The 25953-nt window shown below is 36.2% G+C and overlaps 2 protein-coding genes across 9 annotated transcripts in view; one reads left to right on the top strand and one right to left on the bottom strand.

The window, feature by feature from the left end:
• GIGYF2 (GRB10 interacting GYF protein 2) overlaps positions 1–25953 on the top strand; it is a 108339-nt gene that overhangs the window by 26429 nt on the left and 55957 nt on the right. For 6 of the 7 annotated variants that reach the window (XM_039855632.1, XM_039855634.1, XM_039855631.1 and 3 more), the window contains 5 exons: positions 1898–2027; positions 2945–3040; positions 11711–11822; positions 15960–16071; positions 16878–16918. In XM_039855632.1, the coding sequence (XP_039711566.1) occupies positions 1998–2027; positions 2945–3040; positions 11711–11822; positions 15960–16071; positions 16878–16918 (391 nt within the window). In that variant the 5' untranslated portion in view covers positions 1898–1997. Of the gene's footprint in view, positions 1–1897; positions 2028–2944; positions 3041–11710; positions 11823–15959; positions 16072–16877; positions 16919–25953 lie in introns of those variants that run through there. The other variant, XM_039855635.1, reaches the window with a different exon arrangement.
• Positions 20475–25953, bottom strand: part of KCNJ13 (potassium inwardly rectifying channel subfamily J member 13) — a 9400-nt gene continuing 3921 nt past the window's right edge. The window contains exons 2-3 of one of the 2 annotated variants that reach the window (XM_039855636.1): positions 24556–25031; positions 20475–22859 (exon numbers count right to left, since the gene is read on the bottom strand). In XM_039855636.1, the coding sequence (XP_039711570.1) occupies positions 22237–22859; positions 24556–25015 (1083 nt within the window). In that variant the 5' untranslated portion in view covers positions 25016–25031 and the 3' untranslated portion in view covers positions 20475–22236. Of the gene's footprint in view, positions 22860–24555; positions 25051–25953 lie in introns of those variants that run through there. The other variant, XM_039855637.1, reaches the window with a different exon arrangement.

Genomic DNA, 25953 nt, shown 5'->3' with positions numbered 1-25953 from the left:
TTATTTTCCCTAAATAAAGAAGGAATGATGGAATGATAGAATACAGTCACTTTGCAACCTTCATGAACTTAGGGATCTAAGTGTTGGTCTTCAGGGACTGCTAGTCTCACAGAGCCAACCGGGCAGTCTGTGCCTCTTGATGGAATAACACACCAAACTACCACATGGAAGTCGTCTTGGCAAATCTGATCAGGTCTCTGTATCCAGTCGCCAATTTATATGAAATGCAGAGTACAGAGAACTGTGTTAAACTATATCAGAGCGATAAAATCTGCAAAATCCAGACTTTTTAAAAAATATTTTACTTTTTAGAGATAACATTCTGAAATATTTACAGACCAATTAAAAATTCCCTTCAAAGATTAAAAAAAAAACACGTCATTTCCTTCAAAAAATTTTAAAAGCCAAAGATTTCCTTTAGCATAATAGCAAAGGAGGATTAGATGGCGTAGTAAAAGGAGCAGGACTGGCCATGGGTCATTGGCTTGGGGGCTGGATGGTTGGGACATGGGAGTTTCTTATGTTCGTGGTGCTTTTATATATGTTCAGAATTGTCTATAAGCAAATATTTTTAAAAGCAGTGGAAAGAGAAGATGTAAACATTGACAATAAATTCAGTCTCACTTTACTAATACATATATATATATTTTTGGTATAACTTTCTACGTGTGTACACATTTTTATATTTACTGTGCATATACTATTTTTCTGCCATTTTCTGCCACTTCGCTTGGCCTTCATATTTTTTAATGTGTAATTAGATTAGTCCCCTTTACTTTCGCGAATAAAGCTTAGCAATTTGGGGGATTTTTAAAATGCTTCTGTTGAAGTTTTCTTTAGGCTAAACAATTAAATAAAGTACCTGGTCCCTTTCGCCCTGGGTGTCTATTACTGTAAAGAACTTCGGGCAGCCCCCAGATAACCAGCTACTCCTGAAAGTAGTTTTCCCACTTGTTTGACGCAGTTCTGCAGTAGCATCTTACGCTTGCCATTTTTTGCTAAGGTTTCCCCCTTCCTCTTTTTAAGTAAAAACATCCCATAAAATTAAACAAAATACTCTTCTTTACTGATAATACTCTTCTATACTTATAATATTGCTTTCATTAAAAATGAATTATGAAATATAGGCATATTAATGTATAAAATGTGACAGGCCTCTACATAGTCAGCACCAACTTAAAAAAACATTGCAGGTATAATTTATATAACCCTTTATCCCTGTGCAGGTAGAACGTGATCCTGAATTTTGTATTTGTCAATTCATACTTGTTTCTATGCTTTTGCTACAGTTTTATATGTTCTTAAACAGTATATTTTTACATGTCTTTAAATAGTATAAACCTATATAAAAGTATCTTTTTTAAGCTTCTGTATTTTCCTTTTTCTTTTGGGTAGCATACTTTGTTACGTATTTTATTAAATATTAGCACATCATTGTTGAAGTGGTTGTTCTGATTTATACTCCCACAAATACTGCTTGAGAATTTCCATTGCTTTACATCCTTACCAACAACTGGTATTGTCAGGTTTATTAATTTGTATTAATCTAATGGATATAAGATGATATTTCATTTTTGTTTTAATCCTATATTACTTTTATAATTTGGAGAAAAGTATCCCCTCCATACCTTCCAAGCTTCTCAGAGACATGCCACAGTACCTTTTAAGTTAGGGAATTGTCACATGGTTGTCTAGTTATTTCTCAATAAACTACTCTCAGTGTGCTATGACAGGAGGTTGTATTAAAGCTAAAATCTTGGGTACCTTGAGATAACGGGATTTCTTTCTGTTCTTTTAAAGAATGAAAATGAAAAATTTTATGTTACATAAGAACAAAGTTCATAGTGCCAGGATAGTTGACATTTCATTTTTATATTCTGTGTCTCTTCTGTTCCAGGCTCCGAGCTCTGTCCAGTGGTGGGAGCATTACGTCCCCTCCTCTTTCTCCAGCATTGCCGAAGTATAAATTAGCAGACTATCGTTATGGCAGAGAAGAAATGTTAGCACTTTTCCTTAAAGACAACAAGGTAAGAAAGTAGGAAAGAGTTCAGAGTTATGAATGAGTTTTTGGTGTATGTACAGTGGTATATTAACACATGAAGGAGCCATGATTTTACTTTCTACGTTACGTTTTTTTCACATTGAAAGCTACAATAGTTAACAGAAGCTCTTCTAAGTGCAGCGCTCTCTGTTTTTTAGAGAAGATCCAAGATTTCTTTACAGGAGTAGAAAGCTTCATGGACACAGGAAGAGTTGTCAGCACTAACACTTTGTCGAACTGGTTTCCTCGTAACCTCTCCTTCATGTCCGTTTCTGTCCCAGTCAGATGGCTGACCAAGAAGAATCTCTCCCTTCTCTCGTCGCACCTCTTCTTTCCAGTTCGAAGTTAGGAGTGAGAAGAGGAATTGTTTTGTTCTTTTTCTTTTTGAGTTAAATGTGAGATTTTTAGTAGAGGGAAAAACCTCAATGTGATGCCACATGTGTGTCACTTATAAATGATCAAAACTCAAACAGTACAAAGTACACTTTTATTACCTGACTAGTGAGAAATAGTATTTTCTATTTTAAAATACCCTTTGTTTTTAATTTTATCAGTGGATGAACCTCCAGTTTTAGTGATGGTTGCTTGTAAAACTCTACTTACCACCTTGTGCTTTGAGTGAAATGCAGAGATTTTTATTCTATCACTGGGCACTCTGGAATACCAGAGTTAGCACTGTATCAAATCTGAGAGTAATAGTCTGATGGCAGGGTAGGGAAGGTGACTGGGGTTTTTAACATTTGACCCCTCAGGATGTGTAAGTACCACCAAAGTTAATCGTTGCTGAATAAGCTTTAATCCATACTTACAATTAGCAACAGATACCGAAGAGTGTTTTCTTGTTTTAGCTTTTTGAATTGGAGGGTTAGCATTAATGTTATGATCATGTGTTTGCTCAAACAGATACCTTCAGACCTTCTGGATAAAGAATTTCTGCCTATACTACAGGAGGAGCCTCTGCCGCCGTTGGCTCTTGTACCCTTTACAGAAGAAGAACAGGTTTGTGCCTAGCGCTGGGCCTCAGGTCAAACCCCGTTCCTTCCCTCTGAGTGAGGTGTGGAGATCGGAGGTTACCGCTTAGGCAGTGAGGAGTCACCAGCATCCCCACAGGTCTGCTCCCCTCCGGTGGTTTCTTGGTGTGTGGATGCCTCGCTTGGTTGACGATTTTGCGTTAGATCCCAGGCTGCTGAGTGTTGTGTACAGATAAGGGAGTGCATCTGGGCCCTTAGGGACAATGGCAACCTTTCCTTAGAACTCACCCCAGATGAGAGAGAGAGAGACAGACAGACAGACAGACAGAGAGAGAGCTATTTGTGGGAGACAGCCTTCTCGTCAGAACAGTGTGGTCTTTTAGGAGTGATTGGCAACCTAAACTTCTACTGATTTGTTCTGCCATTAAAGGGAAGTGTAGATCTTTAGCTTAAAATGTGCTCCAAAATATTTTTCTGTCACCAACTTTTTAAATGATATTGTGAAAAAATTAGGCTTTCAGGCTGGAAAGGAGCAGATGTGTTGTCCCATTATAGTGTACTATGTCCAAAGATCAATAAGACAGTTTCTGGTTTCAAGGGAGTTACAGTGAAATTGGAGAAATAAGAGCTTTGTTGGAATGCTGGAATGCAACTTTAAGTGAAGAATCATTACTTTTTTTTTAAAAAAAAAAGAAAAAACAGCTTTATTGAGACATAATCCATATGCCGTAAAGTTCATCCTTTTAAAGTATACAATTCAGTGGTTTTTAGTATATTCACAGAGTTGTATAACCATTACCATTCTCTAGTTCTAGAACATTTCCGTTATGACTTTTGTGACGACTCTGGATGTTTTCTCTATGTTCTGGCCATATTTTGCATGAGAAAGTCACTCTGTTATGACAGAAAAGCTTTTTAGAAGAATTGTGTTACAACTGCGTTAAGTTCTAAGAAAGGTGTGATGTTGATCTTTGGTGATTTTCAGCAACGTACTTTCATGAGTAATTGTTTTGTTTTGTTTATGGTTTCTTCTAAGTCAGGCTTCTGTCTTTGTTCATGAAGCCTAGTGTCATTTAGAGCAGCGGTCCCCAACCTTTCTGGCACCGGGGACCAGTGCTCCTAAGAGAATCTAATGCCTGAGGATCTGAGGCAGAGCTGAGGCGGTGATGCCAGCGCTGGGGAGTGGCTCCAAATACAGATGAAGCTTTGCTTGCTAGCCCTCTGCTCACCTCCTGCAGCTCAGTTCCTACCAGGCCACAGATCAGTGTACCGGTCCACAGCCCGGGGTTTGGGACTCCCGATCTAGAATTATCAGTAGATATTCTCATTGACCAAAAGTGTTTACTGCTGCTGTAAAAAGTACTCAGAAAAGAAACTCCTGTCTCCAGTGATTGCTGAAAAGTTCCTTTGCAAAAAAATTGACACCTGGCTATATTTTGGCTTAATTTTTCTTAAAAACATTTTTATTATGAAGTATTTCAAATAGACGAGTATAGAGCATATTGTTACACCAGTATGTTTATAATTCAGATATGTGAAATCTCAAAATTATGGCACATTTGTATGTCTGTTTTAATAAAATTCCTCATGTAGTTGAGACTGCCTGGGGAATATTCCTTCCTCCCTTCCTAGAGATTACTATGAATTGGATTACTTTTCTCATTCATGTTTTAATGTTTCCACCACATATTTGTGTATCCATATGCCATAAAAGTTTCATTTTATTGGGCTCTACATTTTATACTGAAGATAACATACTGTAGTTTTTATTTCTCAGCTTGCTTTTTTTCTTTCAATAATGATTTTTATGTTTTTGTTGATACACATAGCTTTAGTTCATTCATCTCTGCTGCATAGTATTGCATGTGTGAGAAAATCCTATTTTTTAATAAACCTCTGCTTAGATATTTAGGTTGTTTCGAATTTTTGCTCTTAAATGGAATCACTGGGTTTTGCTTTTTTGTGTTTTTTTAAACTTTACTGGGTATGGCCACATTAGTTTCTATAGGGATTTAAACCAGTTTGCACTCAGACCAGCAATGTATGAGAGATCTCATTATTATGCAACCCTTCAGTTCTTGGTTTTTAAATTTTGGCCAAAATGATGACTGTGTTGGTTGTTTTTAATATGTATATCACTAGTGAGGTTGAGTGTCTTTTCATAGGCTTATGGGCCATTATGGCTTTTGATATGTTTGTGTCCTTTGCCCATTGTTCTGTAGGATTGTCTTTCATGTTGAATTTACGATTTCTTTATACTTTAAAATCAATAAAATACTTATTTTTTATTATAAAAGGTACTCATATTCATTGTAGAAAATGCAGAAACGTATAAAGAAAATCTCACCTGTAAACTTACCATGTAGACAATTACTTGTTAACATTTAGTATGTTTTATAGCAGTCTGTTTCCTTTGTATATCTTTAGTTGTCAAAATATATCAATATATTCAGAATTTAACGGCATATTAAAAGGATTCTACACCATGACCGAGTAGGGTTTAGCCTCAGGATGCAGGGGCGGAACAACATAAGAGAATCAGTGTAGCACACCACAGTAACAGAACGAAGGAAGAAAACCACTCGACATCTTACTAGATGCAGAAAAGCGTTTGACAGAATTCGGTGCCCTTTCATGATAAAACACTCATTGAATTAAGAATAGAAAGGAACTTCATCAGCTTGATTTCAGGGCATTTATACAAAACCCACAGCTAACATCATAATAGTCATGTGTCACTTAATGATGAGGATATATTCTGAGAAATGTGTTGTTAGGTAATTTTGTCGTGTGCGAATATCATCGAGTGTACTTACGCAAAACCAGTTGGTATGGTATAGTCTACTACATACCTGGCCTCTTGCTCCTAGGCTAAAAACCTATACAGCATATTAACTGTACAGAATACTGTAGGCAGTTGTAACACAGTGGTAAATATTTGTGTATCCAAACATAGAGAAGGCACAGTAAAAACACATAAACCAGTAACAGTCATTTATTACTATCAGATATTATATACTGTACATAATTGTATGTGGTATACTTTTAGATGACTGGCAGCATAGTAGGTTTATGCTAGCATCACCACAAACATGTGAGTAATGCATTGCACTACGCCATTGCAATGGCCAGGACGTCACTAGGCGATAGGAATTTTTCAGCTCCATTATAATCTTACAGGACTACTGTATATGTGGTCCATTGTTGACTGAAATGTGGCACAGGACTATACTTACTGGTGAAAGACTGAAAGCTTTCCCCTGAGATTGGGAACACGATGAGGATGCCCACTTTCACTACTGATAATCCAGCATTGTGTTGGAAATCCTAGCCAGAGCAATTAGGTGAGACAAAAGAAATAAAAGGCATCCACATTGGAAGAGAAGAAGTAAAACTATCTCTGTTAGCAGATGACATGATCCTGCATATAGAAAATCCGAAAGAATCTGTAAGAAAACTGTTAGCACTAATAAATGAACCTAGCACAGTTGTAGAGTGCAGAGTTAGCACACAAAGCTCATTGGTATTCCTGTACACCAGCAATGGACAGTTTGCAAAGGAAATTAGAAAATAATTCCATTTACAGTAGCATCAAAAACAATAAAATGCTCATGAATAAATTTAACCAAGGAAGTGTGAGACTTTTACGCTAAAAAGTACAAAACATTGTTGAAAGAAATTAAAGCAGACTTAAATAAATGGAAAGGCACCAGTGTTTATTAAGCCTTAGAACATTTAATATTGTTAATCGATTTATTGCCAGTGCAATCCCCATCAAAATCCCGATGGCTTTTTCGGGGAGAAATTGACAAGCTGATTCTAAAATTTATGGAATCGCGAGGGATCCCAAATAGTCAAAATGATTTTGAAAAAGAGCAGAATGAGAGGCTCATACTTTCTGATTTCCGAACTTACTGCAAAGTTACCAATAATCAAAACTGTGGCATAAGGACAGACGTATATATCAGTGGAATGGAATTGAAAGTCCAGAAAGAAACTTGAATTGCTACCTACTGCTAAGAAGCTTTGTGTAAGGATATCTTGTCTCCCTGCTGCCAGAACTATAGCAATTTACCATTACTTTGGTCATAGTCATTATTTTTATTTTTTCAAATTTATGTTTTGAGTAAGTGATAAATCACATAGTTTAAAAATCAAAATTTAAAGAATAGTATATAATAGGAAATCTCTTTCCCATTCTGTTCCCCCAGCTGCCTTTCTCCCTTTCCTAAAGGCAGCCAGTGTTAGCAGTTTCCTGTATATTTTTTCCAAGTGCATATTAAATAAATCCTCCCTTTTTTTGTATGTGATGGTGTACACTAAACATTCTTCTGTACTTCCAACTTTGAATGTTTTTATTGAAAATATTTTCTGTAAATTTGGAACAAATGTTTGTCCATTAGTTTAATTTACATTTCTTTCCCCAATACAGTGCAGAGGTTTTCAAATGTTTGTATTTATATTTCTTTTAATTTTTTTGTTCTTCGCCAATATATCTTTTGGATAGTAATCTTTTTCTTGTTGATTTAATACTGTTTATATTAGCTAACCCTAACACATTTTCTAAACTTCAAAATTGCATTTAAGTTCATTTATGATTTTTTTAAAATACAGAAGTTAATTTTTATATAGCTCAGAATACCAGTTTTAATCTGTGATTATTCTTCCAAGTTTTTTTTAGCTGTTTATACATATATTTAATAATTCTATTTTTCCTTAAGTGATTTCTTAGGTTTTGTAGAGACTGGGCAGAAAAGCTTTTTAATAAGTAGGGTGGAGGACTTGCTACTAGTTACCAAAACTCAATAGATTTAATCAACAGAAAAAGTAATTGAATCATTTAGAAACATCCCATAACATTTCTAAGATTACTATTTAGTAAGTGGCTATATAAATCATCTGGAAAATCAAGGGTTATTCAATAAATGCCTCCAGGGACTGCTGGTTAACAGTTTGAAAAAGAATAAAGTTAGGTATGCAATATACCTACACACCAAAACTAGTTCTAGAATAACTTAAGGGGAAAATCTTCATTTTCTTTTTGTAATGGAAAAGTTTATCTTACGGTGTTAAGTTCTGGCTGCTATAATTATAGGGGCTTAATATAAGAATTGGGAAATTTTCAGGCAGTCACAGAAGATCACCAGGGTCTATATTTAGAAGCATTTAAAATGCATAATTTAGGATTTCCTGGCACTTATTTGGTAGCCTTTTTTATTTATAAAATACGACAGAGTAGGACAGTGCTTAAAGGTGGCAAAAGATCCATTAACATTTTGAGGTTTGTCCTTTGGATGGTCAGGCTCCCCTTCAGGAATTATTTAGATCTTTGTAGACTAGAGTTTTACATAACTTTTTCACCCATTATTTCTTTTGGGGAGGGGAATACTTTAATAACCTAAAACAGCTTCTTGTTGCCTATCTTAAGTTTCCTGGTTACCTGAAATAGATATTTTATCTTTAAAATGCAAGTTAATTTTGTATATTCTCTATATATGTGTACCCCTGCATGCATGTACAAATAAAATATAACTAGGAAAAAAAGTTTTCTTAGAACAAAATTGATGCTCAGAGATTTTCTAGTTGCTCTTTTGGTTTGGCGTTTCCCTCGAATGTGTATCTCAGTTTGATAAGCCTGATTCTATACACCTATAATTTAGGTAGCTGTTACCAGATTGGCGAATTCTATTTATTTGCCAGCAAAGAAAATTACTTCATATATGTACCTAAAAAATTTAAAAAGCACATATAATGAAAAGCAAGTCCATGAGTCACCCACACTCTTACTGTTTGTTCTTCCTTAGGAGTAACCAAGGTTTTCATTTTCTTGTGTTCCCTTCATGGGTGTTTAATACATCTGCAACGATTATACAGTTGATCCTTGAACAACGCCAGGGTTAACAGCCCTGACCCCTGTACAGTCGAAAGTCCACATATGAATTTTGACTCCTTAGAAACTTTACTAATAGCCTGCTGTGGACCAGAAGCCTCGCCGATAGCATAAACAATCCATTAACACGTATTTTGTATATCTATGATATACTGTATTCTTACAATAAAGCTAGAGAAAAGACAGTATTACTAAAAATCATATGGAAGAGAAAATGCATTTACAGTATTTATTTAAAAAAATTCATGCATAAGAACTTGTGCAATTCAAGCCATGTTGTTCAAAGGGTCAGCTGTAATCGATTCCTTTAAACACAGTCACGTAGATGATCAGATGCTGTGCACGTAGTCTACACCTCACTGTTTTCACCTAAGCATCTATTTAGGAGATGATGGCAAATACTTATTTAGCTTTTAATATGGGTAGAGCACTGTTCCTAGCACTTGTTTAATGTGTTAAGTAGTTGCAACAATCCAGAAAGTAGATACAAATGTTATTCCTATCCACATTACATAGATGAGGGGAAAGAGGCGCAGAGAAGTTGGGTAAAGGATCCAAAAGTTAGTCTCAGGCATGTTCCTAAGTACAATTCTGCTTTTATTATATATATGTAAATATTTTTATATGGTAGGTTGACCATGTGAGACTGCAGTTTTTGTGGATCAGAAATGATTGAATATTAGCAATTTCATACGGTTCAGCCTAATAAATAATTGCCTTATTTTTTAAAACGACTACATAGAATTCATGTATGGATGACTGTGATTTTTCAACAAGCTCCTATTGGTTTATACTAAGCAGGTTTCCATTTTTGCTTTTATAAAAATACACTAATACAGTTAAAGATCTTTATGCTTATTTTTCACAAATGTAAGATGAATTGTTTCAAAGGTCATGAATATTTAAATATACTTTCAGAAATTACCTTCTAGAAATTGTATCAGGTGTACTTGGAGCTGCAATGTGTGAGGCTGTAATAAGCATATGAGAGGTTCCCCGTACCCTACAGTGGGTGCATTTGAGATTTATACACGTGGTAGTTTGGTAGCGAGTTGTCAGCTGCATGGGATCCTGGCATACAGTATGCAGTTAACGTTAACTTCTGGCTTGTCAATGTTAGATTATATTAATTTAGATTTCGAGGCTTCACAGTCTTTCTTTATTGAGTCCCCAGAGGCATTATTCAGTAACTCTACTGGTTACTCTGTGCTGAAAGGTAAGTTAATGCATTATTTCAACCAGCTTTTTTTTTTTTTCAATTAAGTTTTATTAATATAGTTTGAAAAATAAGTGTTTTCAAGTTGGTATCTGCCTCTAATTTTTAGTTACCGATTACATCTTAGGTCTTCACTTTTAAAGTTACATTTATATGATTACATATCAAACTCAAAGGAAGAAAACTTACTTACATTGATAAGTTTCTGAAATTTACCCGAATAAATTATCGAACACAGTTCTGATTAAGATAAGTAATGAGACCTGTATGAGAAAATGACCCATAAGTTAAAACAAGAAATTCAATAATGAAAGAAGTTTTCAACCATTTATATGTTGATTCAACCATTTATATCTTCTAAAGAGATATAGACATCACATTTCAATTAATTTTGAATCAAAACAGCACATTAGGACTTCATAGTGGAAAATAATTTGGACTAAAATTATTAGTTGAAAAAAAAATTGCAACCTAATTCTTAAGTCTCACTTCTTGTCCTTCTCCAGGAGGTTCCCTTGGCTGTGGCCATGCCCAGGTTGCATTTTCCTCAGTGTGCCACACCTCTGCACTTTTGTACAAATGTCTTTTAGGTTCAAAGTGTATAGGAAGAATTCAGGTAAAAATACATTCCAACATTTGCTGAGTTTAAAACTCTCTTGGAATTCTGCTTCAAATTAAAGTTGACCTTTGAACAATGCAGGTGTTGGGGTGCCGACCTGCACAGTCAAAAACTGCTTAAAACTACTGTATTTTATAGATTATTTTCTAAGATTTTTATAATGTTTTTTTGCTTTACTTATTCCGAAGCCCCGTATATTGTATTTGTCCAGATGTGTCAACTAAACATATTTTTGGCTCCCAGGCCTCCTGTCTTCCTGTGTTCCTCTTCACATTTGCAGGATGCCCACCCACTGCTCTCTCAGGGGTGCACTTGACCCTGTTCCAGATTAGCCGTGGGTGCAAGTGTAGGTTCATGACTGAGTGATTGGGGTTTTGTTTATTTTTTTCAAGCATTCCTTCCCCCTCCCCATTAAGGTAGTTGATCTTACGTAGATTCTCATTTGGCCCTTCCTCATTTCTGATTCCTGTAATTCTATTAAATACTACTTGGAGTTGCTAATTCACTTGGTGAGCAGAATGAGGCAAAAATGATCACTTTCCTCTTTTCATGCTACTCTTGATTCAGATCTTTTTGTGACTCCCTCTCATTTCTGCCTTTCACTAGTTAAGGGACCCTTTCAAATCAGATCTCTTTGACCAAATTTTCTCTATTATGATGAATATTTACCCTATGTGCTTCAGGACACATACAGCATTTAGAGTTTGTTTAATTGTTCCTCACTGAACCTAGCATAGTGTAAGGTATTGGTTGCCAGTGTTGATCTGAAATGTTTATTTGAAATTTTCAGCTAAAATCAGGTTTTGGATTGTCTGAATATGTCGCGTAGTTATGGTTTCCCATTGCTAAGTAGTACTTAGATGCCATTTTATAGATGCAGTGGGAGATGGGAAGAAGCAACACGGAGTTTTACCTGTTTTATCCATTTTTTCTTTCTTTTTTCTTTTCTTTTCTTTTCTTTTTTTTTTGGCAGAGAAACTTTTCCATGTCTGTAAATAGTGCCGCTGTCCTGCGATTGACAGGACGAGGAGGAGGAGGAACAGTGGTGGGGGCTCCTAGAGGTCGCAGCTCTTCACGAGGGCGAGGTGAGCGTTCCTGTGAAACAGTCGTAATGGAGGAGGACAGGGAAATCGCTTGAAAAAGATTTTACTACTTAAGTTTTTAAAAAACTGTTCTTTGACATTAACTGCATTCTAAACGTCCTGAACATTTGTTTTCTGAACCAGTTCCCAGTGTATCTGCTTCACAAGCCCTGATGTGGAGCAGAGGAGGGTAATTCTAGCTTAGAAATTTGAATGCAGAGGATTCTAGATGGTCCTGGTTAACCCTGGAAGATCCTCAGCATCCATAGTCCTCACTCCCAGCGAGCCTTGCACTTTGAGAGCCAGAGCTCCCTAAAGTGTCTTGCTGCTGGAGCAGCACTGAAGTCCCTGCAGGCCTCTGTGACACAGGGTTTCTCAATAAGTCCATGTGCCAAGAGTGTCCCCAGTCAGACAGAGACTTTAGCAAAAGCCGTCTCATCAATACTAGGGCTATTTTAGGGAGTAGAACAAAAAATAATTATGCAGCAGTCATTTATTTAACCTGTAGTTGTATAGATTTGTGTCTTGTCTTAGAAGAATAATTCTTATTTCAATATTACTTGTTTCTTTGATATCTGCTATCTATCTATTTTGGGTTTGTTGATTTTCTGCTATGAAGGGCATTCTTGATGTTTGGAATATAAGTATTTACTTGAACATTTACCTCTAAATTGGTTAAAATCATAGCCGTGGTCTAAACATACCTTGTAATTTTCTTTAAGAGGTGCTTTAGAAATGGAGGAATTGTGTGTCTGCAAAGACAGAGGCCATTGTGTCCACACATCGCACCACCCAGATTGGCGTGATCATGAGTATGGACTACCCAGATTCTTTTTTCTTAAAGTTGTGCCTTATGAATAGAGTAATTTATACTCAGTCTTTACAGAGACCGTATTAAATCGTGCATTCCTTTGAAGACATTTCTTCGTAGCCCAGCCAGCACGTGGGAATGCAGGTGTGGTGAATAATGAACAGGCTAACTAAATGCCCACTTGTAGGCTAGGTACTGTCACCAAGTTGTACATACTTTTTCCTTTTAAATTTGTCAGTCTCTAGAACAGTAGTTTTTAACCTGCGGAGTTGCTAGAATTATCTATAAAATTCACAAGAAATACCTTTGTGAGGGAATACTTTGGGGTGAGATTCAGGCTCATGTGTGCTTCAAAAGCCCCACAGGTCCTTCTGATTTCTATGTGCAGCTAAGTTCCATTGGTCCGGAATTTGTCTGAGCTCTGTGCATCTTGGTGGTGCGGTAGTGTTTTGGAGATGGCTTTGGCCTCCTGTTAGGTGTTTCCTGTGCTTCCTGTGTTTCTCTGCGGTGGGCTGGCAGCAGGGAGAGGTGGTATGTGCTCAGCTCTGTCTCCAGTGCTTTTCTGGGCAAGTCAGAGAGAGACCTCGTTAATCAAGAGGTGTGGCCCACAGGCCAGCTGTTTTATGTGCCTCAAGTGACTACCAAATTTGAGTGCGGCAAATACCAGCCAATCTCTCTAAATAGGCTTAAAAAAGAATTCCATATCGAGAAACAAATGAATGATTGGTAAATTTCTCCCCCACTTTCTGGTTTCTTTGAAGTATAGGGTTATCATGTAGGATAGCTCTCTTTCATTCAGAATTTAAACAGGGCATGTACAAAACATGAGATACGGTAACGAAAGTAGTGAATTAATTAACACTGATGTGAAAGAATGGCTTGAAACTAGTCAAATGAATGAACTGACTGTGAAAAATACTTCAAACAACATTGTCCCAAGTGTGATTCTTTTTAATGTCCTTGTAAGACTGTTAATCTGTGGTTTTATTATCTTTACTCGTTACTTAATTTTAACTTGTTGGTTAAATAATGATTATTGTGGCTTTTTTTTACATGGGGAGAGCTAACATTAGATGATAATTGTGGCTCTTTCTGACTTGAGGAAACTTTGATGTGAAAATTGACAGACTTCCAGACTTCTAAATATCATGAACTAGTAAAATTTAAACAAATATGGGGAAACAACATAAAGTTGTCATCCTTCTATTTTATCTGGTTAAGGTGTTTAATAGTAAAGCAGTTCCAAACAACTGAGATCTGCCGTCAGCCTCTGTCAGCCACTGTCTTTATTAAAAGGAAGAAATATTTTAATCCCCGAAAAGAATAGGGTGAACTCTCAGACAATAGGACAGTCCTTTAAATTGAGCTTTATGAAAGACTCATCATATTTACTTGCTTCTTCTTATCTGGAAACCAGACTTATAAATGATTATGGGCCTTGTACTTTGAAGATTGTTTCTAATGTTCTACAAGCTGGAAAGCTCTAGAATCTGATTCTTTTTATGTGCCAACTTATAAAGCTTTAGTCTCAAGGAGGACCAGTGCTAATGCTAGTCACAACTGGCAGAAACTCTTTTATCTGTGGTTTGCTTGTTTTTCTGGCAATCTGGAGGCTATTTTTCATGTCCATATGTTTCTAGAATAAAAGACTTTTCCAAGATGATACATACTTAATGGTTTTCCTGAGAAAATTTTTCTCTAAAAGGACAGGGTACTTTTTTTCTTTCACTCTAAAAATGATCATTTCAGGGATCACCCCAGAGTTATATGACAGTTTGTATTACACTGTTTTAGGATCTTAAATAAAATGTATACGTTACCTAAGGAGAGAGATACTGAAACTAGGAGTTGACTTAAAGTTAAATTGATGCAACTAGAAGGTAAGTTTAAGATATTATATTTCAGCCCTCATCTTCAGTAACATTTTACAGATGAAAAATGGATACTAGGACTTATTGAGAAGGTACCCATTATTCCTAAGATTACTCGCACACAATTCTGTTCATTATTTTTGTGTTTCCTAATAAGATGTTAAAGTACACCTGTATTCTCAGTCAGTTCTTGAGAAATTATAACCAAGGTATAGAAGTACTGTATGGATATTTGAAATTATTATTTAACTCAGTTGTATTTAGCTTTGGAATGCATTCATGCTTTTATTCAAGATTCAACATCATTTTTCTTTGAGTCGTTTTACACGCTTGGAGCAGTTGAGCTAGTGATGCTGGCTAAGATTTCATCTAGGCATAAATATATCCCTAGACTCCACCACCTTCCTCCAGTTTTCAAACCCGTGTTGGAAATATATGGCGCCCATTGGTTGGGAATTCTCCGCACCGTATAGAAAGTATAAGGCTCGAAGTTCTTGGGTGTATATCCTTCCTGACCCCAGCTATGCAGCTATATCATTTATGGAAGTGGAATCATTTTTGTATGTGTTGTTCTTTAGTATGCTTTTGTCATTCATCAGAATAGTGTAGATTTCTTTTAATGGTAGTGCTTTATCTATTGTGGTTTCATAGTGTCCACTGAATTGTTTTATCAGAATTTATTTTGCCAGTCCTTTATTGATTAGGTTGTTTCTGACTTTTTAAATTACGGTGAACATCTTCATACATATGCATTTGCATATTTGTTAGAGTATTTCTGTAAGGAGCGATTCTAACTAGAATTCTTGAGTCAGATTTTGATAGGTCTGTAATGGCCAGTTTACACTTGAACCATTAGCACTTCTAAATCTCTGCATCTACACACTTTTACCAACCCTGTCGTTTGAATTTAGTTGTAATACTTTTTTTCAAGGTTTGAGCAAAGGAGAAAGAGTGATTGCTTTGGAATATCCTTTAAGGGGTTAATTCACAAAATTGATAGTTTAGAGTTGACCCTATTAACCTTTCTCTGGAGTTAAATTATTTAAACATTGTAGTTGGCTTTTGTACTTTATCTGCTCTCTTCCCCAAATCTCCAAAATCTTCCATTTTTGTTGAAATCCAATGAAAGGTTTAATTTGTAGTAGTGGTTTAATATTCATCTTGGAATTTTAGTATTGAACTTTTTATTGCAGAGCTCTCTGCAGACACTGTTTCTTGTTCTGGGCTGGGGCTGGGCCCTCACACCAGTTTGCTAACTTGTTTCTTTCAACCTCCTGAGCTCTAGTGATATCAGTGCGTTGTTGGGCTCATAGATGAAGATTCTTTGGGCCTCACTAAATATTTGAATGTAGACATCCTGCTTTGTATAGAGACAGAACTTAGAAGATTAATCTTTGGTGTTGAACGTGTGCCAAATGTTGACATCTGACTATCATTTTTCTGTTTTCTTATTTTCAGGCAGAGGCAGAGGTGAATGTGGTTTTTACCAAAGAAGCTTTGATGAAGTTGAGGGTGTGTTTGGTCGAGGAGGTGGCAGGGAAATGCATAGGTCGCAGAGCTGGGAGGAAAGGTAACTAAAGGATCCACATCTTAATGTAACGGTTTCTTGGTGTAAAAAATTTCTGCTTTCTGCAGAGGAGAAGCCACTTCGTACAGTTGTAAATTTTCATTTTTTAAAAATATTAATTATTGAATGTCAAGTTATGAGTTAGAAATTTTTAAATGATCCTTATTTAAAGGAAGAAGCATTTTAGATAGTTTAATATAGTAGTGCCACCATGGGTAGTTAATAGTTAATTAGATTTGCTGTTTGATTAGCATTCAGTGGGAAGTATTGACATTTTATTAGTTTGTTCCTGTTAATTAAACCATCTTCTCTGTATTGTTTGTGACTTTACAGGCAGTTTATCAAGATAAGCAAGGACAAAAAGATTCAGGTGCAAAGATGTCTACTGTGATGAAATATATAATATAATTGGAAGTGAGCCAGACAGCTTAAACTCAGCATGGCTTCTTATATAATGGTATATCCACACAGTAGAATACTACATAACCATTAAAGTTAGGATTATTTTGAAAATAGTTAATGATGTGAGAAAGCACATTCAAAAAGCAGTATATAAAACTGTATACAGCATGTATCTAAAATAAGCATATATCTAATTAAAAATATCTAATGAAAAAATACCATTTCTGGGTCAGTAGAAGGTAGCTTTTGGTAACATGGTAGATATTTTTGTTTTTGTGCTTTTCTGTATCTTCCAAATGTTAGGCACTCATCATGCTATTAAAGAAAGATAGGGAAGTGGTTGTCACGGATGGGAAATCTATATATTACTCTTAAGTCTTGTTTGAAACTTATTTTATCTTTTCTAGGGGTGACAGACGTTTTGAAAAACCAGGACGAAAAGATGTAGGTAAGGCTTTCTTACTGTCTTGAACTATTTTTATCTGGACTTCCATGACATTAGTTCTTAACAAGGCTCTCACATGAGGGGATACTTTTATTAAAAATTGACTCAGTTGCCTGCACCTCTCCAGTAGGTGGGGTTGTAGCATTGCTTGCATTGAGAATTACTTGAGGGCTCTATTGCATAAATTCAGGGATGAGGAATATAACCATGAGGGCTTATGTGATTTAACTTTTTAGGTCTGCGTGTTCTCTGCGAGGCATGTATTCTTTATTAAGGCTATCTCGTGAACTGAAATTCGTGTCAGGAACCAATCTATTAACACCAGTGTAAATAGCATCTCATGAGTGAGAAGAAATAGGGAAAGTGCTAGAATGTTGGCTTTTATATAAGAGTGCAAAGGCTAAAACTACGATTGGTCTTTAGCCATTTATTCATCTGGTCTTTTTGATGTATAATCTTTGTTTCTTGTTTTGAAATAAGAGCAGCCAAAATTAATTATATACTTAAAGTAGCCACTGAATTACGACAAACGTAGTAAGAGAACAGAATTTCAATGTTTAAGGTGAATTAATCATAATTTAAACTAAAAATCTGTAATATTAAGATGGGCTTTCTGACTGATATAAAGGTGCTGCTACCTTATGGACTGCCAGTAGGTATTATTAATATCTGAGAGAAAAAATTCCAATTCATAGTAAGTAACATTGGAGTTTTGAAAATTACCACAAAAGCTCCAAATTCCTAAAAGTACCCAGGAAAGTTCTCCAGAGCTCGATTGTGTCTGACAGAGGTAAACAGTTCTCAAAAACATATGTTAAATATGTAAGTGTCACTCACAGACTGATTTGTAGATTATTGTTTAAAAACTGAGTAGTTATTACTTTTACTTCACTGTTTCCATATCAAATTCATTTTAGCATATCAGTTATTTAAATTTCTCATTTATTAACATGATATTGGAGATATAAATGAAAAGCCATTAAATGAATGTAGCATGAAGAAATTTGGAACAGACTGGGTAGATAACTTATCGCTTTACTCATATTGTAGACTATTCGCTAAGTATTACCTTGGGAATTTGTCAGGACCTCTGCTTCCATCCTGATCTGATTCAGTACTTTTGCCAGTGAATCCAGAGAGGAATAGTTCAGAGTCCAGAGTTTGGAGTCAGAAGATCACCAGTAATCCAAGCTCTCTGATAGTAGTCTCATGAGGCGATACAGATTTTTAGGATTAAGAAAGAGTATATGAACTCATTTATTCATTCAGTGATTGTTGAATTCCTACTCATGGTAGGCCTTGCGCTAGGTGCTGAATACTTATTCCTTTTTTTTGGATGACAGTGTTGATGTGTGATCAGGTTTTCAAATCATTTATGTTTAGAGGAACAGTTGGGACTTTGGATCAGAATTAAGATGGAATGAGAAACCAGATATAATCAGATGGAAGTTTAACAGCAGAAAATAGAAAGTCTCTGGAAAGTCTCTCATAAATAAACTCTATAGTTTAACGAATGGAATAACTGTGATGGCAGCCTGTTGGGGGAAGGCACGGGTCCCTCTCACCTGCCCTGCTTAGGGTTAGTCAGCAGTGTGACGTGTCCCAAGCGCAGCCTTTGCTAGAACTACAGTGTCCACTGCGAGTCAGGTGACAGAGAGGCCGACTGCCCTTTATGTTGTCACAGGACAGTGCTGGGGCCACACCTTGAAAGGACCCGCACACTGGAGTGGGACGACTGGGGCCTTTGAAGTCCTGTGATGGAGAATGCACGGAGGAAATGAGGCTTGTTTAAATAAGAGACAAGACTGTGGACAGGACAGAGTAGAGAATTTATAGGATCACGCTCTGAAAATATTTGCTTAACAGTCATGTAAAAGAGGAATTTGACTTGATCCGTGTGAGTCTAAAGGGCAGCTTTAAAGAGGCAGATATTTGACACAGTCTTAAAAAAGATCTAATAATTAGAGTTCTCTGAAAATGACTTGAGTTGCCCAGTGGTGAGTTCCCTGTCATGAGGATGGCTTGATTTTAACTGTTGGACACATAGTCACACTTTGGTGGTTTGGACTAGATGAGTATAGTTTCATCGTTACTTGCCTTTTGCATATTTTAACTATATTCAATTAGGGTGATTTCCCTAGTCACCCTCTGTTAAGAGTATGGGTTCTTTTCTTTGTTCCCTGTAGGTATGTTTGTGAAAAGGCAAGTTCCATAAAACCAAATCGATGCGAAGTGGTTAAGAATGCTGAAGTTTTTCCTACTAAATTATCGGGGTATTTCTACATGTATATAGTCAAACATACATAGTGGCTTTTATGGAACGCTTTTTGATAAGATGTTCACTTAAGGTTATTATATTAATGATGTAGTGATTTTGATCTTCTCTTTTTGTAAGTAATATACTTTTGTTGAGAATATTGTAGGTTTTAAAAAAATTGCTTGTATCTTATACTCTTCAAGAACAGCAGACCTAAAATAGTTTTTTTGGGACACTGATATATCAATTGTGAGATGTCCTGTGAGATTAAATGAATTTGAGTATCGAAGGTTTCAGAACGATTTGTTCTTTTTCAAATTAGAGGTGGTTCTTATCAAATATTTGCTTCTCATGTGGAAAGAAATAGGTGGAATTAGAGACATCTGGGTAGGAATTAGGCATAATGCCTGTGAACACCCAGGGGAGAATGTGGAGGTAGAAGAAGCCTGTGAGAATGGCATTGTCATTCTAGTCAGTCTGTTTACTCCATAGGGGGAGATCAGTTCCAGCTGTCATCTTGCAGTATGATTCTGTGAGGATGAAATTAAAAGATCGTTAAAAAATGAGAAATGATCCAGATGATACCGATAGGTTCACAACCAGTGTGATACCCATTAGTGCATTTGGTGTGAAGTAGACATAGCAATTTTTGGTTATTACTCTGCTGCTGGCAGTTGGTAATATGCGCTTGTCCATAAATAAAACTAGGCCTTAATGGTTTTTAGTAACTACTTGCCTCCAGTTTGTTGGGACTGTCACACTAACTGTATTGGTTTGCAGAAGCACTTTTTAAGTTAGATGTCATGCGGTCTTCCTGATCTGAGATAGTGTCACTGAGCTCCCAGGTGGCCCAGGTTAGTGAGCTGCTGTTCCCACCTCCCAGTAACCCCTCTCTCCACTTCCATTTGCCCTCTATTCTTCTGAAAGGATAATGATGTCTTTGCAGAAAACTTTATCCTTCACATAGATTCTTTGAAGTGAAGGAATCATGAACATACTTTCAGAAGCTTTTTTAGTTGTCTACTTGTGAAACTTTAAAAATAGCGTTAGTATACCAACAGAGTTTTTTTGGGGTGTGTGTAGGGGGAAGTCACATCTAGTTTTCAGATGCAGAGTTTATGTATAAATAGTGTACAGTGTGACTCATCTGACTTGATTGGAGGATTTGTGGCATCTATGGGGAGGCTTAGATTCCAGATCTTGCTCCCTCCCTTTGTTGTGTCATTTTGGGCAGCTTCACTTAACTGTTGGAATTGTGATCTGTGTAAGTGACGTAGAGTTCTTAGGAAAAAACATACCATGTAAATCTTTGATAGAACTTTTATTTTCACAGGTTAGGTGAATCTTGTTACTTTATTCTAGAAATAAGAATTACTGTTGTCTATATGAGTTACAACAGTCTTGGGTTGGAAAAGATCTTTTGGTCTGGCTAGTACTTAAATTAAGAATGCCTAAGATTTTCAAACAGCAAAAGTTCACAGTGATTAAGTTTCTGCATCCTTGATATTCTTCTATTATCACTCTTAGGCTGCTCCAGAGTTCTTCATAATTTCTTTTCCTTTTGTTCAAAGAGTAGAAAAATGTGACTTGCTGCTGTGCCCTGCTCTTCACAACTGCTTGCCTTTACCGAACTAGTATTTATTTCAGAGATGATTCCTGCATGGGTCATCACCAGTGGGGAGGGTTAATCTTTCTCTTTTCACACAGAAACCTGAATAAGGGAAATTTCAGAAGAAAAGAGCAGCCACACATCTATTTGAAATTTCGTAGGGTAACTTATTTGGTTCTTGTTTTGTTTGAGGACAGTTTGATACCTTTATTGAAATGAAAAGTATACAAAGGATTGTCTTAAATTGGAGGTAAGGGAAAGGATTCATCTTAGTATGTATAAAATAAAAAATGAAGCAGAGAAAGTATAATTTTCATGGGGTATTGGATTTGGAGAGAAAGAATAGATTCATCTAGTCCAACCTCCTACTGGTGAATAAACACTCATTTTGTGTTTATAGAAAAAGCTATTTGAAGTTGGAAACAGGAATTTGGGTTTGAAAATAGTTCATTGCCTAATTATTTTTTTGCTTTATCTATTGGAGATTTTTTCCTAGTTGAATTATGTCTAAAACTTTTATATCTATAAAAACTTAAATATATTTGCATTTACGAGTTACTCAGAGCTGTCATGGTTTTTTATGCTATTGAATGCATCATAGGTATGAAGGGAATGTTTTTACTTAGGTTGTAAGCCATTTAGAGGAGTAGTTGATTATAATTTTTAAATCACTATTTGATTATTATGCAGGGCAGCTTTAATATAGATATAATTTTGTATCTCACCAAAAATACCACCACAGGTTCCACTTGAGCTAGAGCTTATCTGATTTTCTCTGATCACTTTCTGCCACAAATAAATGAATATGTATTTGGGTGTCATGCTCAAATGCTTTTGGAGTTATGCGTAGACCTATACTTTGCTGTTTTTCTTGTGAATTTTTGTTCTTAGCTGTTAAAAATTAAGGGGGTAATACTTACCCCAGTTTTGTAGCGTAAAGAACCAGAGGAATGGTCTTTGTCGTCTTGAAAAAATAACAGTTTTAAAAGGGTGGTCAACTAAATATTGTGAAATCATCTTTCTACCCAGGGAGCTAGGTTTGAAACTAGACTGCTGCTTCAACTTGCAGATGGAAATGAGTGGTTTATGGTTGATTTTCTTAGAGTTCAGCGGTGTTAAACTTCACTGTCCATTTTAACGTCCTCATTGGTATCATGCCACATCCTTATAAATTCACCAACAATATTTCTGTATAAATATCTATCATGTCGCGATGTGTTGATTTCAGCAGATAACCACCGATACAAACTTGGAAAAGCAGAATATTACATTTCCAGAATGTTTGTTGCTAGCTCAGCCATTTTTTATGGGCATAGGCTTGATGACCGTGATGTAATCAGAGATGTGATCAGCATTGAAAAAAAACGAAACCATGAGATATGATGAAGGAAAAGTAGCTGCATAACTGGCTGGGTATATTTAATACATTAAAAAGTAGGGTACTGTGGATACGTCTTATTCTGTCAGTCCTGTTTCAGAGATCTGAAAATTGTCCATGCTTTGTCCATTGATACGGATGTCGAGGTCAGTCCTGTTTGGGCTCTTAGAGACCAGAGGATTTGGAAGTTCAGGAACAGTTTTGTCAAAATTCTCCATCTTGATTTGATATTCTCCTTTGGAACCTCTGGTCAACAGAGATGCAAAACAGTGATGTAACATGATCTCCGAGGGTAGGTAGGATGTCCTCCTCTGGCATATTTCTCCAGTGCCTTCCTGCATTGCTGAAAGGAACACAACTAATTCAAAGTGGGGAGGATTTTCATGCTGGAGCAGAGTAGCCAGAGGGCTCGATGGTATAATGGAGTGGTAGTAGGTTAGTGGAAAGATAAAGAACGGACATTCCTCAGAACTGATGCCATCAAGGTGGAAGTCTACACTGGTCTGGTAGAGTTCGCCGTTTTCTCTTTCCTGATAGAGTATAGCCGAGACCCGAACACTGGTTAGAGGGCTAGGTCGAGTGTTGGCCACTTGGAATATAAGGTTAGGTTTGCCATCTACGTGAGCTACTACGGCTAATTCAGTGAAGCGAATGGAGAACGCGCGATTTTTTGGCCGAGCAATCTTCGCCACAAAGGCGCCTAAGTTAGAAACCATCAAGTTGTTTTTAGAATCAACACTTTAAATATCACTATTATCAAATAGTTATGTCATACATTTCTTGGTGCCATGCCTTCCAAACGAGTCAGGAATGGAACTCGTTAATTTGCGTAGTTACATTTGCCTAATTTTTCAAAGTGTACATATATTCTTATTTAAAAATTAAAAATTATGATTTCAAAATAGATTATCAAAATTCATTTTGTTACATAGACATGTAATACTTTATCCTATATTTGTTATAACGTCATAGAATGGTTATTTTCTATATTCCTGTCCCTACTTTAAAAAATACACCAAAATAAATGTAATTTAGGCACAGCCAGATTACTTCAAGGCTAAACAGAGACTAGATTCCAAGTAGAACGATTCGGAGTGGGGAGGGGACTACAGGATACATTGAGAGATTTTAGCTTTGAAACTTGCGTAGCGCACCCCCTTTTTGAAGAAGACCTGGCCGTAAGGCGTTTTCAGTGCCCCTTTCAAGTGTATCCTTCTCGTCCCCACTAGCTGTGGATCAGGGTTTCCTAACCACTTTTGTGCCACAGAAAGTCTTGGCAGACTGGTAAGGTCTATGGAATTATGCTTTAAATGCATGAAAATAAAATACATACGAAAGAAACCAAGTATATCGAAATCCAGTTGAACATTTAAAAAATTGTGTTATAGTTCTACATGTGATTTATTAATACATTAAATAACAAAATATAGTAGTGGGTTTAGTACTGTAATTTCAAAGTATTATAGTGCGATGTGAAAATATTTGCGATTTCTGTTGTATCAAAGTTACAGATACTGCTGATGCTATTTTTTGTTGTTGTTGTTATTGCCTACGTTTATAATCAAAGGAAATACCAAATTTCAGTTTGGGGTTGCAACTTAAAAGATGCAAGTTTTCCCTAAGTTCACAGGTCCCCTAAATTTTATCTAATTATTGACCCTGTTTAAAAACGCTTGTAAAGGTTAAATGATGTGTTACAGGTTATAGAGCCAGTTGTTAGCACAATGGGACTTCATTCCAGATCACCTTTCATGTGGCCCATTGCTTACCTTCTCAGATTATAACTAGGTAGGTGTTAAGACCAGGTTTCCTTTCTTTTTTCTTTTTTAATTGTATAAAGTGTGTTACTGGTTTATAAGCAGAATTTCATAATCCTTGTGGCCGTATTTCCAGTGCATTTTGCTAAGGATGCGTATACTGGTTCTTTAACATACAATGCTGATTTTGGTGCTCCAGGCTCACTCGTATTGAGTAAATGTTGAAAAGATGAACTCAGAGGAGAAAATTCTAGCCCAGTTTGAAAATAAGAAACATCAAATTCTTCCTCTGTTAGGTAAAATGATTTTCAAAATATGTGGTGATACTTATTCACTTATTTAACGAAATATTTAGCTTCTCTGAAAAAACTCCTTTTAGGCCTTTTGTTAATTTTTTTTTCTTTTTTGCATAAGATGTTGCTATTAGTGTCATAAGGATCCCTTTTTTCTTAAGAAGTTCAAGTAGGTAAAATTTAAGTATAGAGTCAGGAGAGACCTCTCATTTGTCCCTAAACTTTTTTCAATCTCAGGTATTACCTGCTAACAATGCAAATAAATGATTCTATAACACAGTTCCTTATGACTGACTGTGCCCTCTCTAAAACATTCGTAATTATTTTAAAGAACAAAAACAGTTACCTGTGATAAAAGCCTCTAGCATGAGGCCTAGCAGCATTTGTATGGCAAGAAGGGCAATTGCACTTGGACAGTCACCACTGGGGAACATGGTACCGTAACCAATTGTGAGTTGTGTCTCCAGGGAGAAGGAAAATGCAGCTGTGAAACTGGTGATGTACTTGACACAGATAGTGTGGTTTTCAGGTGGGGCATCATGATCTAGTTCCAGGTCACCATTCATCTCAGCTAGCACATACCAGAGCACTGCAAAGACAAGCCAGTGGACAACAAAAGAAGCAGAAAAGACCAACATCATCCAGCGCCAGCGCATGTCCATTAGGATTCCCCAAGCATCTCGAAGATATACAAGACCTCTTTGAGCGCCATCCATTTGAAGTGTGCTGTGGCCATCCTTGGTGACCATCCTCCGGTATCTCTGAGTTAGGAGAGGAGCAATAACTTTGCAATTACTGCCATCCATCTCACGCTGTAAATCTCTGAAATAAGAGTAAATCAGTAAGCCTTTAACTGTTTTACAGTTAATAGTAATAAATTCTGAGACCTCATTCACTCTTTAATTTCTTTGGAATGCTTTCTTGACTATCAGGCAGGCTTTCCCAGTCTCACAGCTGCTTCTTCACATAAGGCGGCCTTTACTAAGTCATTCATTTGAAAGCTAACCGTGAGTTGCTTTAGGATGTCTCTTATTTTTCCTAGAACGACTGTTAAAATATTGTTTGGCATTTTAACATTTCCATATATTTAAAAAATCCCTGAGGGTTGGAGATTATGGTTCATGGCTTATTGACACCCCTATATATTTCTTGACAGGCCGGGTATCAAGTATTTATTGATTTGACTAAATATTATGTGTAAATAAAAACTTTTCATAATTATTTAATGTATAATTATGACTAACTCATAATTAAAAGGAATGTTAAATATACGTGTTCCTCTGTGTAAATAAATAGAAACCATTTGAAAGTGTCTGCAGATGTTTTGAAGCCAAACTTAGTGCTAGGAGAAGACTAAGCTTTTAGAGACCTGTAGTTCCTATATATGCTTTATAGTTAGCCTATTGAAAGTTTTACGATTAGGTTTTGTTTTTGTCACTTGACGGCCATTTGCATGGAGTCTTTTCTTCCCTGGCTGATGGATTGCTGCCCTTTTTGAATATTCTGGGTGCTGATTAGATTGTGGGGTAGAGAGGGAATTATTTTCTTGGCAAAATAAGAAATTCTAGGTAGAGATTCCTAGATAATATTGCTTCAAGAATAAACCAGAAGAGAAAGCTTTGAGTTTAAATGAATTAAAATAATCGCAAAGACATCAAAGGCAATTTTAAAAGATAAATAGAATAATTAGTTTTCAGTGTAAACAGTTTTCTTCAGTGGTTACCCTTTTCTCTGTGGAATGAGT

This window comes from Pteropus medius, unplaced genomic scaffold (assembly GCF_902729225.1).
Source record: "Pteropus medius unplaced genomic scaffold, Ma_sr-lr_union100, whole genome shotgun sequence".
Taxonomy (NCBI): Eukaryota; Metazoa; Chordata; class Mammalia; order Chiroptera; family Pteropodidae; genus Pteropus; species Pteropus medius.
The sequence above is the reverse complement of the archived record's forward strand: the minus strand, read 5'-3'. Positions and strand labels throughout refer to the sequence as shown.